Below are 15,740 nucleotides of genomic sequence, written 5' to 3'. Positions count from 1 at the left end.
CACCTTGTTTCGTAAGCAATTCATAAGGGCTGTGATATTCTTGGCAACAATTAAAATATTAGCAAAAACAATGCAATGGCAGGATATTTACACTCAATTTTAGTTTGCGATGACTAATCGGAGTAATTTCTTATGTAGACATAACAATGAATTTTAACGTCTTTACACAAACCTGAATGAATCGGCGAATCAAGACTAAAGTCACGTACCTGAATGTCACATACCTGAATGAATCACCGAAGCAAGACAAAAGTCACGTGTTGTAGATTGTGTGATTTTGTCAGGAATGGAAAATGAAACCTTTTACAGGTGTGTTGGTAGGCAAATGACATGTAGTTTACATCTACAAGGCTCACATTTACTGTAAGCATTTATCAGATGCTCGGGATAAATGAAACTTACAACCATGAGAAAGACAATAGTCATTCATATTATAGGGAGGCAAAATGTTAGCTTTGCTAAGTATCATCAACTGTGAAATACCCTCTCTTGATATTAATTTTTCCCAGTTCTTTATTGTACCTGCATGAATTAATTGTTTAAAACAGAATTCAATAAAAATATCAAATTACAGGGAAAAAAACTATAAACCATCAACACGTATAAACCATCAATGTCAAAAAACTTGATTTAATGTTGATCATATGAAACATGAATTATTATTACATAACTTTGCTTTAAGTTTTATTTATTGACCTTTTTGGCGAGCATGTAGCCAATGTACACTGTTGATTGATAATATCTCAGGATTTACATACGTCCACTTTACAAAATGGAAAATGAAAGTTGCCAAGCAAGTCTTATGAAACGAAACATTGTTTTGAGGCGGGACATAGAGGAAGCTTTAAAAGGCCTCTTTCGCTGAGCCACAAGCACACTTCACTTAACAGACTAGAGGAAGAAAACCTTTAAACAGGGAAAGATCTGAACAACTAGGTAAGCTTCTTATATCTCATGATAAACGCATTCAAATTAGTATGATAAGTTCAGAATTGTAAACTAACTTACTTTTTGTGAATCATTTTGACAGACTTGTGATGGAGCTAACAGTAACAGAAATAAATGGAAACTCACAGCGTCTGACTGTGGACTGCAATGCCACAGTTGGTGAACTGAAGCTGCTCATTTCGCAGCACTTCAATGTGAATCCTTCTCAACAGAGGCTGTCTGTAAATAATGGTCAACGAATCATCCTTGACAATGATTCAAAAAGCCTCAGTGATTGTTATGTGACCTCAGGGTCCACAATAGCGCTGTTTAGGAACACTGGACCTATGCAGGTGTTTGTCATTAATGAGAAGGGCATAACGAGTACCTACGAGGTTGATCCCAATGAGACAGTGAATCAGCTCCAGCAGAAGATCTTCAATAAAGAAAGAGTCCCGTTGGACCAGCAGAGGCTCATTTATAACGGCAAACAACTGGAGTCCGGAAGGATGTTGCAGGACTACAACATCACACATCTAAGCACCATTCACATGACTCTCCGTCTCAGAGGAGGTTAATGGGGACAATAATAATCCTTGTGTAATGGATCTTTTAAAATGGTGAATGGAAGAATAAAAACTAAAGCACTTTATGTCACTGATGTGTCTTAAATTAGTTATATTCATACCTGGTGGCAGCTAAATATTGCGTTTTCTGTTAATGCAAGTTATTTATTTAATCTTTAAATACATGGAGTGAATTTATTTATGCAATTCCTATGTGTTGTCTGCTTTCGTTGCCTACTTGTATGCTTTTATGCTTCATCAATAAAATGTTTGGATGAACTTTGTTGTGCTCCACTTTTTATCCACATCGAATGGTTACCACACAATATTAAGAATTTAGACATATTTTCGTATCACATATTGATTGGTAAAAATCAACGCGTGTTATATCCATAGGTATCTTAAAACCCTTTAGTTGATAAACTTGAATATACTAAATATAAAACTAAAACAGTTAACTCTTTAAATACACATTCTATTTTACAATAATTGTTTAACTGCAATACGCAACCCCACAGCCTATAAGTACAGGGATGAATAAATATACAGTATATAAAATTAGTCCATGATTTCACCATTGGTTCCTTAATTACAATATTATTTTGTCCCCTAGTTATAACTGGATGTGATAAATAAACTATGAAATGATTGTTTTCTGCATTTCACTCTTAAAAATAAAGGTGCTTAAAAGGTTCTAACGGTTCAGTCTAAGGTTCTTTGAAGAACCGTCTCTGTCTTACCTTTTTATAATCTGAAGAACCATTTATCGCCACAACAGTCTTTTGTGATGGCTGTTAAAGGTTCTTTATGGAACCATTTTGACAAAAAAGATTCTTTAATCTATGGCATAGATTCTTATATTATTTAAATTTTCACCTTTTTCTTTAAATGTAATTTTTTTACTTGGATCTCATATACATTTACTCTGAGTTTCTTTTATTCGAATTTAACAATAAATGTGAAAATAATTCCCACCATAATTTATCAATATCATTTTAACAAGATCAAGCAGACATATTTCACATGATAAACACAATTAACAGGAAACAAATCACCTGAACGGAAAACGAAACCTTAAACAGGTGTGTAGTCAAATGACGTATGGTTCTGTGACGTGCTTCAATTAACCTGGGCATCTTCATCACCTGACCATGGGAAATTCCCTCTCTTGGGAAACTCATGCATAATTGATAAAAAATCAAGTCTATTAATAATACTACAATATCTTGCTACTAATGTTTATCACATAGAGCAAAGCTATTGCATAAAATGTTTCGTTATAAACTTATATTTGTTTATCAGGTACTGGTGAAACCTTTTGATTTATAGTTCCTCAAGCATTATATCAGTGTATCTGCAGAATGGAAAACGAAAGTTGCCGAGCAACCTTCAGAAACAAAACAGTGTTGTGAGGCGGGGCATTATAGATGTCCTATATAAGGTTAAGGCATCTGCCCTGACCCACACTATTCAATTTTGGAGTGACTTTCAGACTCAAGAAAACCAGTTTCAGAAAAGAAACGAAACGAAAGATAAGATGAAAAATAATTGACATTCTCGGTAAGCCCCATATCATGATAACAAAACATAAATACATTAGAATAAGTATCTATAAATTCATAATGTAAACTAACTTGTTTTTTGGAACTCATTTGGACAGACTCATGATGGAGATTATCGTAAAGGGATTCAATGGAAACACAGAACGTCTGACGGTGGACTGTGATGCCACAGTTGGTAAACTGAAGCAGCTCATCTCAACACTCTTCAGTGTGCGACCTTTTCAACAAAAGCTGTCTGCAAATAATGGTCAAAAAACCAACCTTGATGATGAATCCAGAAGCCTAAGTAGTTACGGTCTGCACTCAGGGTCCACCGTAGTGCTCCTCATCACCAACCCTATACAGGTGTTTGTCAAGAATGAGGATGGCCGGACAGGAACTTATGAAGTTTACCCCGATGAGACAGTAGACCAACTCCAGGCTAAGATCTACAACAAGGAAAGAGTACCTGTGGATCAGCAGAAGCTCATTTACAATTGTAAACAACTGATGCCTGGAAAGAAGTTGCAGGAGTACGACATCAAACCTAAAAGCACAATTTTCATGACACTCCGTCTCCGATCTGGTTAATGAAGAACAGTCATGACACAATTTATTGTTGTTACAAAGATTAACATTGTCAAGCCTAACACCGGTATTGTAGTACTTTGGATTTATTTAAATGTTGGAGGATATCAGTTTTATGTTTATTTAAACAAAATTTTAAACTATTTATCTAATATATGCATACATTTATGACATAAACCACTTTTTTTTAAACCTTTTGCAGTTTTTTTGTATTTAAACTGTTTTATGTAATGATACATAATGATAATAAGATACATAAAGCAATATGTAAAATTCTTAAACCAGTAAATCAAAATTACATTTGTTGCAGCAATTCCTGGTTATGTGTTTTATTCATAACACCTTTTACCCAAATGAAGCTCTATTTGCCGATGTACAAATAAGATTACACTCAAATCCATTTCATTGAATTTAAAAGTGTTCTGAAAACCACAGTCTTGAACATTTAGGAAAGAAGAATAACAGAGTATTCGGAGCATCATGTTCAAGTTTACTTTTACATAATAATATTTATATAATAATGTAATGCAGATAAATGAATATTTTATGACAACTTTCAATTAAGCCTATTTATTCTTCACCCACCTGCATTACTCATCTAGAATAATAATATCATGTGTGAGGTGAAACCTATTGTTGTTTCATAGGCCGGGCCTATACATGCTACAATATGAACTAGTATTGACAAAGGCAAATACTAATAAGAAATTAATAAAATGATTAACCCGACTGTAATCTAGCGAATACCTGGATTAAAAATCTACCGTATACTTTAATTTACAATCAGAAAGTTTTTTAACCAAAGTATTTTAATTTATGGGCAGTTGACAATAAATGTGAAATTCTTCTCCATTTAAAATAATGCTGGGCAATTTTCAACACAGAGTCAGGTCAAAAAGGGTCAAACCCAGCGATTGGGTTACAATAACCCATAACATTGTTTATTATTTAGGGTAAAGCAATTGAGCATTTTCAGGTTAATTTACAAAATCCTTTTTTGACCCTATAGGCTGACATGACATTTCCTCATGATTTTTTGTGCTGGAACGCTACACACCTAACTAACAGCCACCGACTCAGGATTGCAATGATAAGAGACAGCATGTCAAACACTGCTTATATTCATATTTAAACAAACATTAAACCCAGAATAGCGATTTAACAAGTTCAGGCATGTTTGTGTTCATATTATGTAAAAGACAGCAGATGGGAAAAGAGAGTCAACAAATCACCTGAAAGGAAAATGAAACCATTACAGGTGTGTTGTTAGAATGGAGGAGGAGACATTAGCTGTGACATTTTCCCTTGGCATTCCTTATCACCTGATCACGGGGAATTCCCTCTCTTGACAGTGTTTGTTTCTTGCACCGTTATTTCTAGTGAAAGCATGAAACTCGTAACTAATAGTTTACTACATTTACATTTAGTTATTTAGCAGACGCTTTTATCCAAAGCGACTTACAGAGAGTTCAGGGAGCAATAAAGCGATCACAAAGGGGCAATAATACAATAAGTGCAAATAGTGCTACTATACTTTACCCTATATACTACTGTAGTAGATTTAAAACTTCTAAAGCAGGCTATGGAATTGTACCACAGTTTCCTATAGTAGATGTTTTAATTTTTTATTTTTATGCAAGTCTGTTAATGTTATTGTTAAGCAAAATAAGTGTGGTATGTTTAGCACGTATTGGTGTTGTGCATCCTGATGATTTCTCAAGCATTACATCAGCGATTATGCAGAATGGAAAACGAAAGTTGCCGAGCAAATATTCGGAAACGAAACTGTTTTTGGGGCGGGGCATCAAGGATGCTTTATAATGCCTGTACCCTGAGCCAGACTGTACCCTGAGCCAAAGTAGAGTTGTGTATGTGATATTAGTGAATCATCTTACAGCACCAGACTCAAGAAAGAAAACCAGTAAAACGGTAAACAGCGACGGACTTTTCACATCTCGGTAAGCTCTTTATCACATCACACGATAAACATATTAAAAGTGCGCTGAAAAGTTCAGACTTTTAATTTAGCTCGTGATTCAGTAGTTCTAACTTGCTTTTTCTCATTTATTTGACAGGACCGCGATGGATCTAATAATTAAAGGAATAAATGGAAACACAAAACGTCTGCGTGTGGACTGCAATGCCACAGTTGGTCATCTGAAGCTGCTCATTTCGCAGCACTTTGGTGTGGACCCAGTTCAGCTGAAGCTGTCTGCAAATAATGGTTTACGAATCAACCTTGACGATGATTCCAGAAGCCTCAGCAGTTACGGTTTGCACTCGGAGTCAGTGGTAGCGTTCATCGTCACGATCCCTGGACCTATGCAGGTGTTTGTGAAGAATGAGAAGGGCACAACGAGTACCTACGACATTGATCCCAATGAGACAGTGAATCAGCTCCAGCAGAAGATCTTCAATAAAGGAAGAGTCCCGTTGGACCAGCAGAGGCTCATTTATAACGGCAAACAACTGGAGCCCGGAAGGATGTTGAAAGACTACGACATTACAAATCAAAGCACCATTCACATGACTCTCCGTCTCCGGGGTGGTTAATCGAGAAGTTTGACCAGAATCTACAATCATCATCCCCAACATTCCTACTGAATCTAATCTGTATATTCTGATGGAAAAGACCAGAAATGCAATATAACAGTATTGAAAGTTTGAAAAGATTGCACATTATTGTCTTAACGTAACAGCATTTAATCATTTGTGCCATAGGCCTATATATGTATTATACATTTATTGAATCTTTTATTGTAATATTTAAAATGTTTTCTTTCATTGTAAATAAAAAGATAAAAACTCTGACAATAATTGCGACATTTATCATTTTTTATCGACTGTGATCAACGTTCTTGTTATACAAAACCAAACTTATACGATTTGCAGTTTATGCAAAAAATATATACATATTAATTTCTACATATGTAGACAATATTCTAGGCCTATTTTATAATCTTGGCAACAAGCAACTATAGGAAATAGTTTATTAAGCAGACTAAACTACTGATCAACTTCACAGTCTTGTATATGTACAGTATGTTCATTAACTGAAATGGGTTCAAACCTTCCAGTTTATCTTAAGTAACTCATTTTAAGATTGTTTCGAAGGCGGAGAAGTATATGCCTATCTTGCCCTGCAAAGACCAAATTTATATACCCGACTTGAAAAATAAGTTAAATCAACCCAGAAAGAACAAAACTGTTTACATATTCATTGCTGATCTTGTATTTATACAACTAAAAATATGGATCTAGGGAATATAAATAGTGTTTTAAAGCCAAATAGGTTGACTTTTTATTTGAAGGGTATATTGTGCATTCTCATGCATTAGCGATTATGCAGACTGGAGAATGAACTTTGTTTCGAGGCAGAGCATGAAGGATGCTTTACTTTCTACACTCCGCAGTGATTAAAGCAACATTTTTGAACTTAGATTTTTTTGTACAGAAACAATATAATACCAAAACAACTTCTCCTAACACATCTCTGTCTGTAAAACATACAAAAATAAAACAATATACATTTTAAATAAAATGCACAAAAGTATTTCAAAATGTTTTACTTATTGTTTTTTAGATTTTTAATGAAATTTCGTGCCTGGAATGTGCAACGTTGCCCGTTGGTCATGTAACTGCAAAACTAGCGTGTAACTGCTGTCATGGTTTCACCTCTCCTGGTCAGGTATTTCTTGGTTTAGAGGTGGAATCATACAGAATCCTTTGTTTCATGTGGGGAGAGATGTTTTTTGACCTTGTGGTCTTCCATACTCTCCCCGAGTCGCGACATCGTTCCTACCCTCCTGTTTCCTAGTTTGTGTTTATTAGCTTTCCCTGAGTGTTAATCTCTTGCACCTGTTCCCTCTTGGTTCCTCTCCCTTTAAAACATCCTCGTGTTCATTGTCCTGTGCTGGTTCATTGTGTATGCTGTATGTCTTACCTCGTTGTAAGTTGTGTTTCCTCGTACATCGTTCCTGGTCACTATTTGAATGTTCCTGGTTACTGTTCCCCTGCCTTAGTAAGTTTAGTCAGTGTTTACTTCAAGTGTTTTTTTTTTAATAGTTTAGTAAGTCAGTGTCTGTTGTTAAAGTTTCTGTCCTGTTTTCCCCTCGTGGGTTTTTGTTTTGCCCTTTGTGTTAGTCTTGTTTATTGTGAATAAAATACCCTGTTAACCCTCTACCATCTCGTCCTGAGTCCTGCCTGCAATTGGGTTCGTCCTTGAGTTCCGTGACAACTGCACTGTTCTGTTATTTTGTAAGGAGATTTCCAAGAGCTGTGATCCAATGGCAACAATTACATTTATTCATGCAATTCCTATGTGTTCTCAGCTTTCGTTGCCTACTTGTATGTTGTTATGCTTCGTCAATAAAATGTTTGGATAAACTTTGTTGTGCTTCACTTTTTGTCCACATCGAATGGTAACCACGCAATATTAAGAATTAAGACATATTTTCGTATCACATATTGATTGGTAAAAATCAATGTGTTATATTCATAGGTATACACAGTACACGTGAACATGTGAGTTTACACTTCACACATTTTAATTGTGTTTTATGTCATTTATTACATCCACAAACCCTGATAAAAATGTGAGGGAACTTTTTATCCTAATACCTTTAAGTTGATCAACTCAAATACACTAAATATCTAATACAGTTAACTCAAGAGTATCATTTAAATACATAAATTTTCTTTTACAATAACTGTTTGACTGCACTACGTAACCTCACAGCCTTTGTGGCTGTTACAGAAGCACAACAGGGATGAGTCTCTACAGTATTATGCATAAAGTTTACTCCAATTTTTTTTTCCATGATTTCACCATTGGTTCCTTAATTACAATATTGTTTTTGTCCCCTAGTTTTTTAACTGGATGTGATAAATAAACTATGAAACGATTGTTTTCTGCATTTAACTCTTAAAAATAAAGGTGCTTAAAAGGTTCTAAAGAACGATACATTCAAAGGTTCTTTAAAGAACCGTCTCTGTTTTACCTTTTTATAATCTGAAGAACCATTTTTCGCCACAACAGTCCTTTGTGATGGCTGTTAAAGATTCTTTATGGAACCATTGGGCAAAAAAAGGTTCTTTAATCTATGGTATTGATTCTTTTATTTCTTTAATCTCTCCTTTTTTTGGCAAAATTGTTTACCTTGGCTCTCGTAAACTTTACTCTGAGTTTCTTTTATTCGGATTTAACAATAAATGTGAAAATAATTCCCACCATAATTTATCAATATCATTTTAACAAGATCGAGCAGACATATTTCACATGATGAACACAATTAACAGGAAACAAATCACCTGAACGGAAAACGAAACCTTAAACAGGTGTGTAGTCAAATGACGTATGGTTCTGTGACGTGCTTCAATTAACCTGGGCATCTTCATCACCTGACCATGGGAAATTCCCTCTCTTGGGAAACTCAAGCATAAATTATAAAAATCAAATCAACATCTTACTACTAATGTTGATCACATAGAGCATAGCTATTGCATACAAAATTTAGTTTTAAACTTTCATTTGTTTATCAGGTACTCATGCTTTAACCTGTTGATTTATAGTTCCTCAAGCATTATATCAGTGTATCTGCAGATTGGAAAACGAAAGTTGCTGAGCAAGCTTCAGAAACAAAACAGTGTTGTGAGGCGGGGCATTATAGATGTCCTATATAAGGTTAAGACATCTGCCCTGACCCACACTTTTCAATTTTGGAGTGACTTTAAGACTCTAGAAAACCAGTTTCAGAAAAGAAACTAAACGAAAGATAAGACGAAAAATAATTGACATTCTCGGTAAGCCCCATATCATGATAACAAAACATAAATACATTAGAATAAATTCAAAATTGTAAACTAACTTGTTTTTTGGAACTCATTTGGACAGACTCATGATGGAGATTATCGTAAAGGGATTCAATGGAAACACAGAACGTCTGACGGTGGACTGTGATGCCACAGTTGGTAAACTGTAGCAGCTCATCTCAACACTCTTCAGTGTGCGACCTTTTCAACAAAAGCTGTCTGCAAATAATGGTCAAAAAACCAACCTTGATGATGAATCCAGAAGCCTAAGTAGTTACGGTCTGCACTCAGGGTCCACCGTAGTGCTCCTCATCACAAACCCGGTACCTGTACAGGTGTTTGTCAAGAATGAGGATGGCCAGATAGGTACTTATGAAGTTTACCCCGAAGAGACAGTAGACCAACTCCAGGCTAAGATCTACAACAAGGAAAGAGTACCTGTGGATCAGCAGAAGCTCATTTACAATTGTAAACAACTGATGCCTGGAAAGAAGTTGCAGGAGTACGACATCAAACCTAAAAGCACAATTTTCATGACACTCCGTCTCCGATCTGGTTAATGAAGAACAGTCATGACACAATTTATTGTTGTTACAAAGATTAACATTGTCAAGCCTAACACTGGTAGTGCTTTGGATTTATTTAAATGTTGGAGGATATAATATATGTATACATTTATGACATAAACCACTTCTTTTAAACCTTTAGCAGTTTTGTTGTATTTAAACTGTTGTAATGTCTTAATAAGATACATAAAGCAATATGTAAAATTCTTAAACCAATAAACCAAAACTACATTTGTTGCACCAATTCCGGGTTATGTGTTTTATTCATAACACCTTTTACCCAAATGAAGCTCTATTTGCCGATGTACAAATAAGATTACACTCAAATCCATTTCATTGAATTTGAAAGTGTTCTGAAAACCACAGTCTTGAACATTTAGGAAAGAAGAATAACAGAGTATTCGGAGCATCATGTTCAAGTTTACTTTTACATAATAATATTTATATAATAATGTAATTCAGATAAATGAATATTTTATGACAACTTTTCATTTATCTTATTTATTCTTCACCCACCTGCATTACTCATCTAGACTAATAATATCATGTGTGAGGTGAAACCTATAGATGTTTAATTGGCTGGGCCTATACATGCTACAATATGAACTAATGTTGACTAAAGGCAAATTCTCCATTTAAAATAATGCTGGGCAATTTTCAACACAGACTCAGATCAAAAAGGGTCAAACCCAGCGATTGGGTTAAAATAACCCATAACATTGTTTATTATTTAGGGTAAAGCAATTGAGCATTTTCAGTTTAATTTACAAAATCCTTTTTTGACCTTAGGCTGAAATGACATTTCCTCATGATTTTTTGTGCTGGAAGGCTACACACCTGACGAACAGCCACCGACTCAGGATTGCAATGATAAGAGACAGTATGTCAAACACTGCTTATATTCATATTTAAACAAACATTAAACCCAGAATAGCGATTTAACAAGTTCAGGCATGTTTGTGTTCATGTTATGTAATAGACAGCAGATGGGAAAAGAGAGTCAACAAATCACCTGAAAGGAAAATGAAACCATTACAGGTGTGTTGTTAGAATGGAGGAGGAGACATTAGCTGTGACAGCTGATCTGTGACGTTTTCCCTTGGCATTCCTTATCACCTGATCACGGGGAATTCCCTCTCTTGACAGTGTTTGTTTCTTGCACCGTCATTTCTAGTGAAAGCATGAAACTCATAACTAATAGTTTACTACATTTACATTTAGTTATTTAGCAGACGCTTTTATTCAAAGCGACTTACAGAGAGTTCAGGGAGCAATAAAGCGATCACAAAGGGGCAATAATACAATAAGTGCAAATAGTGCTGATATACTTTACCCTATATACTACTGTAGTAGATTTAAAACTTCTAAAGCAGGCTATGGAATTGTACCACAGTTTCCTATAGTAGATGTTTAAAAATGTATTTTTTATGCAAGTCTATTAATGTTTTTGTTAAGCAAATTAAGTGTGGTATGTTTAGCACGTATTGGTGTTGTGCATCCTGATGATTTCTCAAGCATTACATCCAGGGGTGCCGCCAGAAATTCTGGGCCCTATGGAAACCAAAATTTCTGGGCCCCCTACATTTTTTACAGATAAAATTTAACCCAATAAACATGCCCTGTATACTTAAAAAAAGATACTTAGCACATTGCATAGTTAAAATGTCTAAAGATGAGTACAAAGCCTACAAAAACAAGAATTTTTTTTAGAAATATGTACTTGTTTACATAAAAGGGAGAACATTTATTATCTCAATTGCAATTGCAAGCACAAGAGAACATTATGTATTGACATATACTTAACATGAACAAGCTTTAGCTGGGTCAAACTGCTCATTCAGGAAACATCAGCTACAGTAGAGACACGTTTTATTCAATTTTATATTATATTTTTCTGGGGCATTTTATTCATATTAAGAACGTCAAGTTTGACAGTATCGATCTTAGCAGCCGCACTGTCACTTCACAGAACACACGACACGGCAAACTAATTTTGTAATTTTTGAAGCGTGTAGATTACTTTTTGTTTTGCGAAGTTATCATCATGTGGCGAACACAGTAGATAAGACGTGTTTAGAGGCTTCAATCTTCGCGAAGTTTCGCGCTCAGGCTCACCTTGTTCGGCTGAGACGGGGACGGGGGGTGGGGGACGTGGGTGTGCAGCAGCCGCTGAATCTGTGTCTACGAGACATGATAACCCGTCCCGGAGACAGCAGAGATGTTATTATTGTTGGATGTAAATCATAATTCAGTAATTATTTTACTAAGCTAGCTAGATAAAAGCAGGTCATGTAGCAACAAAAATAAGTTTTGGAATACAGGAATATGGCAAGCTACCTTTCTTTTTGAAAAACTGTGTGACATACTGTCGACTTTGGCGTTCTCTGTCTTCTCTTGACTTCTTTTCCTTCCGTTTTTGTTTCCCTGACTTTTGATGTGACTGTCTGCGGCAAGTCCAATAAGCAAGAGACGCTACACTAGCGAGCGCAGGTGGAATGAACCATTGTGAGAGGGAGCAGGGAGGGTTGTGACCGAAACAGTAAATACATTATTTGTTTTTTAAATATTAAATCTATGGTCAAAACGGACAAAATACACATTTAGTGCACGAGGGGCCCTAGCATATTTAATGTATGTATTAAAAAAAGAGAAAAGAAATAGGAAAATAAAAAGGGGGTCTGCTCTTCTGGGCCCTAAATCAGGCTGGGCCCTTAGAATCGTCCTAACCTTCCACCCCTTTACGGCGCCCATGATTACATCAGCGATTATGCTGAATGGAAAACGAAAGTTGCCGAGCAAATATTCGGAAACGAAACTGTTTTTGGGGCGGGGCATCAAGGATGCTTTATAATGCCTGTACCCTGAGCCAGACTGTACCCTGAGCCAGACTGAACCCTGAGACAAAGTAGAGTTGTGTATGTGATATTAGTGAATCATCTTACAGCACCAGACTCAAGAAAGAAAACCAGTAAAACGGTAAACAGCGACGGACTTTTCACATCTCGGTAAGCTCTTTATCACATCACACGATAAACATATTAAAAGTGCGCTGAAAAGTTCAGACTTTTAATTTAGCTCGTGATTCAGTAGTTCTAACTTGCTTTTTCTCATTTATTTGACAGGACCGCGATGGATCTAATAATTAAAGGAATAAATGGAAACACAAAACGTCTGCGTGTGGACTGCAATGCCACAGTTGGTCATCTGAAGCTGCTCATTTCGCAGCACTTTGGTGTGGACCCAGTTCAGCTGAAGCTGTCTGCAAATAATGGTTTACGAATCAACCTTGACGATGATTCCAGAAGCCTCAGCAGTTACGGTTTGCACTCGGAGTCAGTGGTAGCGTTCATCGTCACGATCCCTGGACCTATGCAGGTGTTTGTGAAGAATGAGAAGGGCACAACGAGTACCTACGACATTGATCCCAATGAGACAGTGAATCAGCTCCAGCAGAAGATCTTCAATAAAGAAAGAGTCCCGTTGGACCAGCAGAGGCTCATTTATAACGGCAAACAACTGGAGTCCGGAAGGATGTTGAAAGACTACGACATTACAAATCAAAGCACCATTCACATGACTCTCCGTCTCCGGGGTGGTTAATCGAGAAGTTTGACCTGGATCTACAATCATCATCCCCAACATTCCTACTGAATCTAATCTGTATATTCTGATGGAAAAGACCAGAAATGCAATATAACAGTATTGAAAAGTTTGAAATATTTGCACATTATTGTCTTAACGTAACAGCATTTAATCATTTGTGACATAGGCCTATATATGTATTATACATTTATTGAATCTTTTATTGTAATATTTAAAATGTTTTCTTTCATTGTAAATAAAAAGATAAAAACTCTGACAATAATTGCGACATTTTATCATTTTTATCGACTGTGATCAACGTTCTTGTTATACAAAACCAAACTTATACGATTTGCAGTTTATGCAAAAAAATATATACATATTAATTTCTACATATGTAGACAATATTCTAGGCCTATTTTATAATCTTGGCAACAAGCAACTATAGGAAATAGTTTATTAAGCAGACTAAACTACTGATCAACTTCACACTCTTGTATATGTACAGTATGTTCATTAACTGAAATGGGTTCAAACCTTCCAGTTTATCTTAAGTAACTCATTTTAAGATTGTTTCGAAGGCGGAGAAGTATATGCCTATCTTGCCCTGCAAAGACCAAATTTATATACCCGACTTGAAAAATAAGTTAAATCAACGCAGAAAGAACAAAACTGTTTACATATTCATATAATTGCTGATCTTGAATTTAAACAACTAAAAATATGGATCTAGGGAATATAAATAGTGTTTTAAAGCCAAATAGGTTGACTTTTTATTTGAAGGGTATATTGTGCATTCTCATGCATTAGCGATTATGCAGACTGGAGAATGAACTTTGTTTCGAGGCAGAGCATGAAGGATGCTTTACTTTCTACACTCCGCAGTGTAGTCGGTGGCGCTGTTGTTCACAAGAAATTGACTTGCCAACAGCTATAAAACTAGATCACGAGATTTGCCCATAGAATTAGGGATGGGCGATAATGCAAAATCTGCTATCGATCCGATAACAAGTAAATACAAGGTCAGTATCACCGGTATCGATACCGATACTTATTACTTTCAAAAGCATTCATCATTGTCATGATGTATGTGGTGAATGCATCATCTGTATCAGACGGAAAGATTTTGAAATTTGTGCTATCAAGTATATTGTCATTTTCAAAACCAAGGACAGATTTTAAACCCTTTTATGCCAAAAATACATATTACTGCAATAAACTATTATAGATTTATAGACATGAAATTCACATTTTTTTTGGAGAACAACTACATTAAACTTATAAACAATATAATAGCAAAACAACTTCTCCCTCAACACATCTCTGTATGTAAAACAAACATAAATAAAACAATAAACATTTTAAATAAAGTGCACAAAATTATCACTAAAACTTTTTTAGATTTTTAATGAAATTACGTGCCTGGTATGTACAGTTACGTTGCCTTTTGGTCCTGTTATTACAAAAATAGTGCATAACTGCACTGTTCTCAGTTATTTTGTAATAAAGCTTCTCATATCTCATGATAAATCATTCAAATTAGGATGATAAACTCACTTTTTGTGACTCATTTTTGACAGACTTGTGATAGAGCTAACAGTAACCAAAGTCAATGGAAACTCACAGCGTCTGACTGTGGACTGCAATGTCACAGTTGGTGAACTGAAGCTGCTCATTTTGCGGCACTTCAATGTGAATGCATCTCAATAGAGGCTGTCTACAAACAATGGTCAACAAATCATCCTTGACAATGATTCCAGAAGGCTCAATGAATATGGTGTGACCTCAGGGTCCACAATAGCGCTCCTTATCATGAACCCTGGACCTATGCAGGTGTTTGTCATTAATGAGAAGGCCATAACGAGTACCTACGAAGTAGATCCAAATGAGACAGTGAATCAGCTCCAGCAGAAGATCTTCAATAAAGAAAGAGTCGCGGTGGACCAGCAGAGGCTCGTTGTCAACGGCAGACAACTGGAGTCTGGCAAGATGTTGCAGGACTACGACATCAAAGGCACCATTCACATGACTCTCCGTCTCAGAGAAGGTTAATGGGGACAATATTAATCCTTGTGTAATGGATCTTTTTAAAATGGTGAATGGAAGAATAAAAACAAATTTTGCGTTTTCTGTTAATGTAAGTTATTTATTTAATCTTT

General features: G+C 35.7%; 4 protein-coding genes and 2 pseudogenes across 4 annotated transcripts; all 6 read left to right on the top strand.

The window, feature by feature from the left end:
- Window positions 1-35: 35 nt before the first annotated feature.
- Window positions 36-1,772, top strand: LOC130419520 (polyubiquitin-like). Its single transcript, XM_056746331.1, has 2 exons — window positions 36-936; window positions 1,031-1,772. The coding sequence occupies exon 2, from the start codon at window positions 1,038-1,040 to the stop codon at window positions 1,503-1,505; it is 468 nt and encodes a 155-aa protein (XP_056602309.1). The 5' UTR covers window positions 36-936; window positions 1,031-1,037; the 3' UTR covers window positions 1,506-1,772.
- A 630-nt stretch (window positions 1,773-2,402) lies between these two features.
- Window positions 2,403-3,942, top strand: LOC130419521 (polyubiquitin-like). Its single transcript, XM_056746332.1, has 2 exons — window positions 2,403-3,053; window positions 3,154-3,942. The coding sequence occupies exon 2, from the start codon at window positions 3,158-3,160 to the stop codon at window positions 3,623-3,625; it is 468 nt and encodes a 155-aa protein (XP_056602310.1). The 5' UTR covers window positions 2,403-3,053; window positions 3,154-3,157; the 3' UTR covers window positions 3,626-3,942.
- Window positions 3,943-5,463: 1,521 nt separating this feature from the next.
- LOC130419519 (polyubiquitin-like) lies at window positions 5,464-6,369 on the top strand. Its single transcript, XM_056746329.1, has 2 exons — window positions 5,464-5,580; window positions 5,698-6,369. Exon 2 carries the CDS (start codon window positions 5,705-5,707, stop codon window positions 6,173-6,175), a length of 471 nt encoding a protein of 156 aa, XP_056602307.1. The 5' UTR covers window positions 5,464-5,580; window positions 5,698-5,704; the 3' UTR covers window positions 6,176-6,369.
- A 3,150-nt stretch (window positions 6,370-9,519) lies between these two features.
- LOC130419517 (polyubiquitin-like) lies at window positions 9,520-10,070 on the top strand (annotated as a pseudogene).
- Window positions 10,071-12,849: 2,779 nt separating this feature from the next.
- On the top strand, window positions 12,850-13,855 carry LOC130419518 (polyubiquitin-like). The gene is made up of 2 exons (XM_056746328.1): window positions 12,850-13,004; window positions 13,122-13,855. The coding sequence occupies exon 2, from the start codon at window positions 13,129-13,131 to the stop codon at window positions 13,597-13,599; it is 471 nt and encodes a 156-aa protein (XP_056602306.1). The 5' UTR covers window positions 12,850-13,004; window positions 13,122-13,128; the 3' UTR covers window positions 13,600-13,855.
- Window positions 13,856-14,662: 807 nt separating this feature from the next.
- Window positions 14,663-15,633, top strand: LOC130419914 (polyubiquitin-like; annotated as a pseudogene).
- Window positions 15,634-15,740: the final 107 nt, after the last annotated feature.

Source organism: Triplophysa dalaica, chromosome 4, assembly GCF_015846415.1.
Source record: "Triplophysa dalaica isolate WHDGS20190420 chromosome 4, ASM1584641v1, whole genome shotgun sequence".
Classification (NCBI taxonomy): domain Eukaryota; kingdom Metazoa; phylum Chordata; class Actinopteri; order Cypriniformes; family Nemacheilidae; genus Triplophysa; species Triplophysa dalaica.
This window is presented reverse-complemented; position numbering and strand designations above follow the sequence as displayed.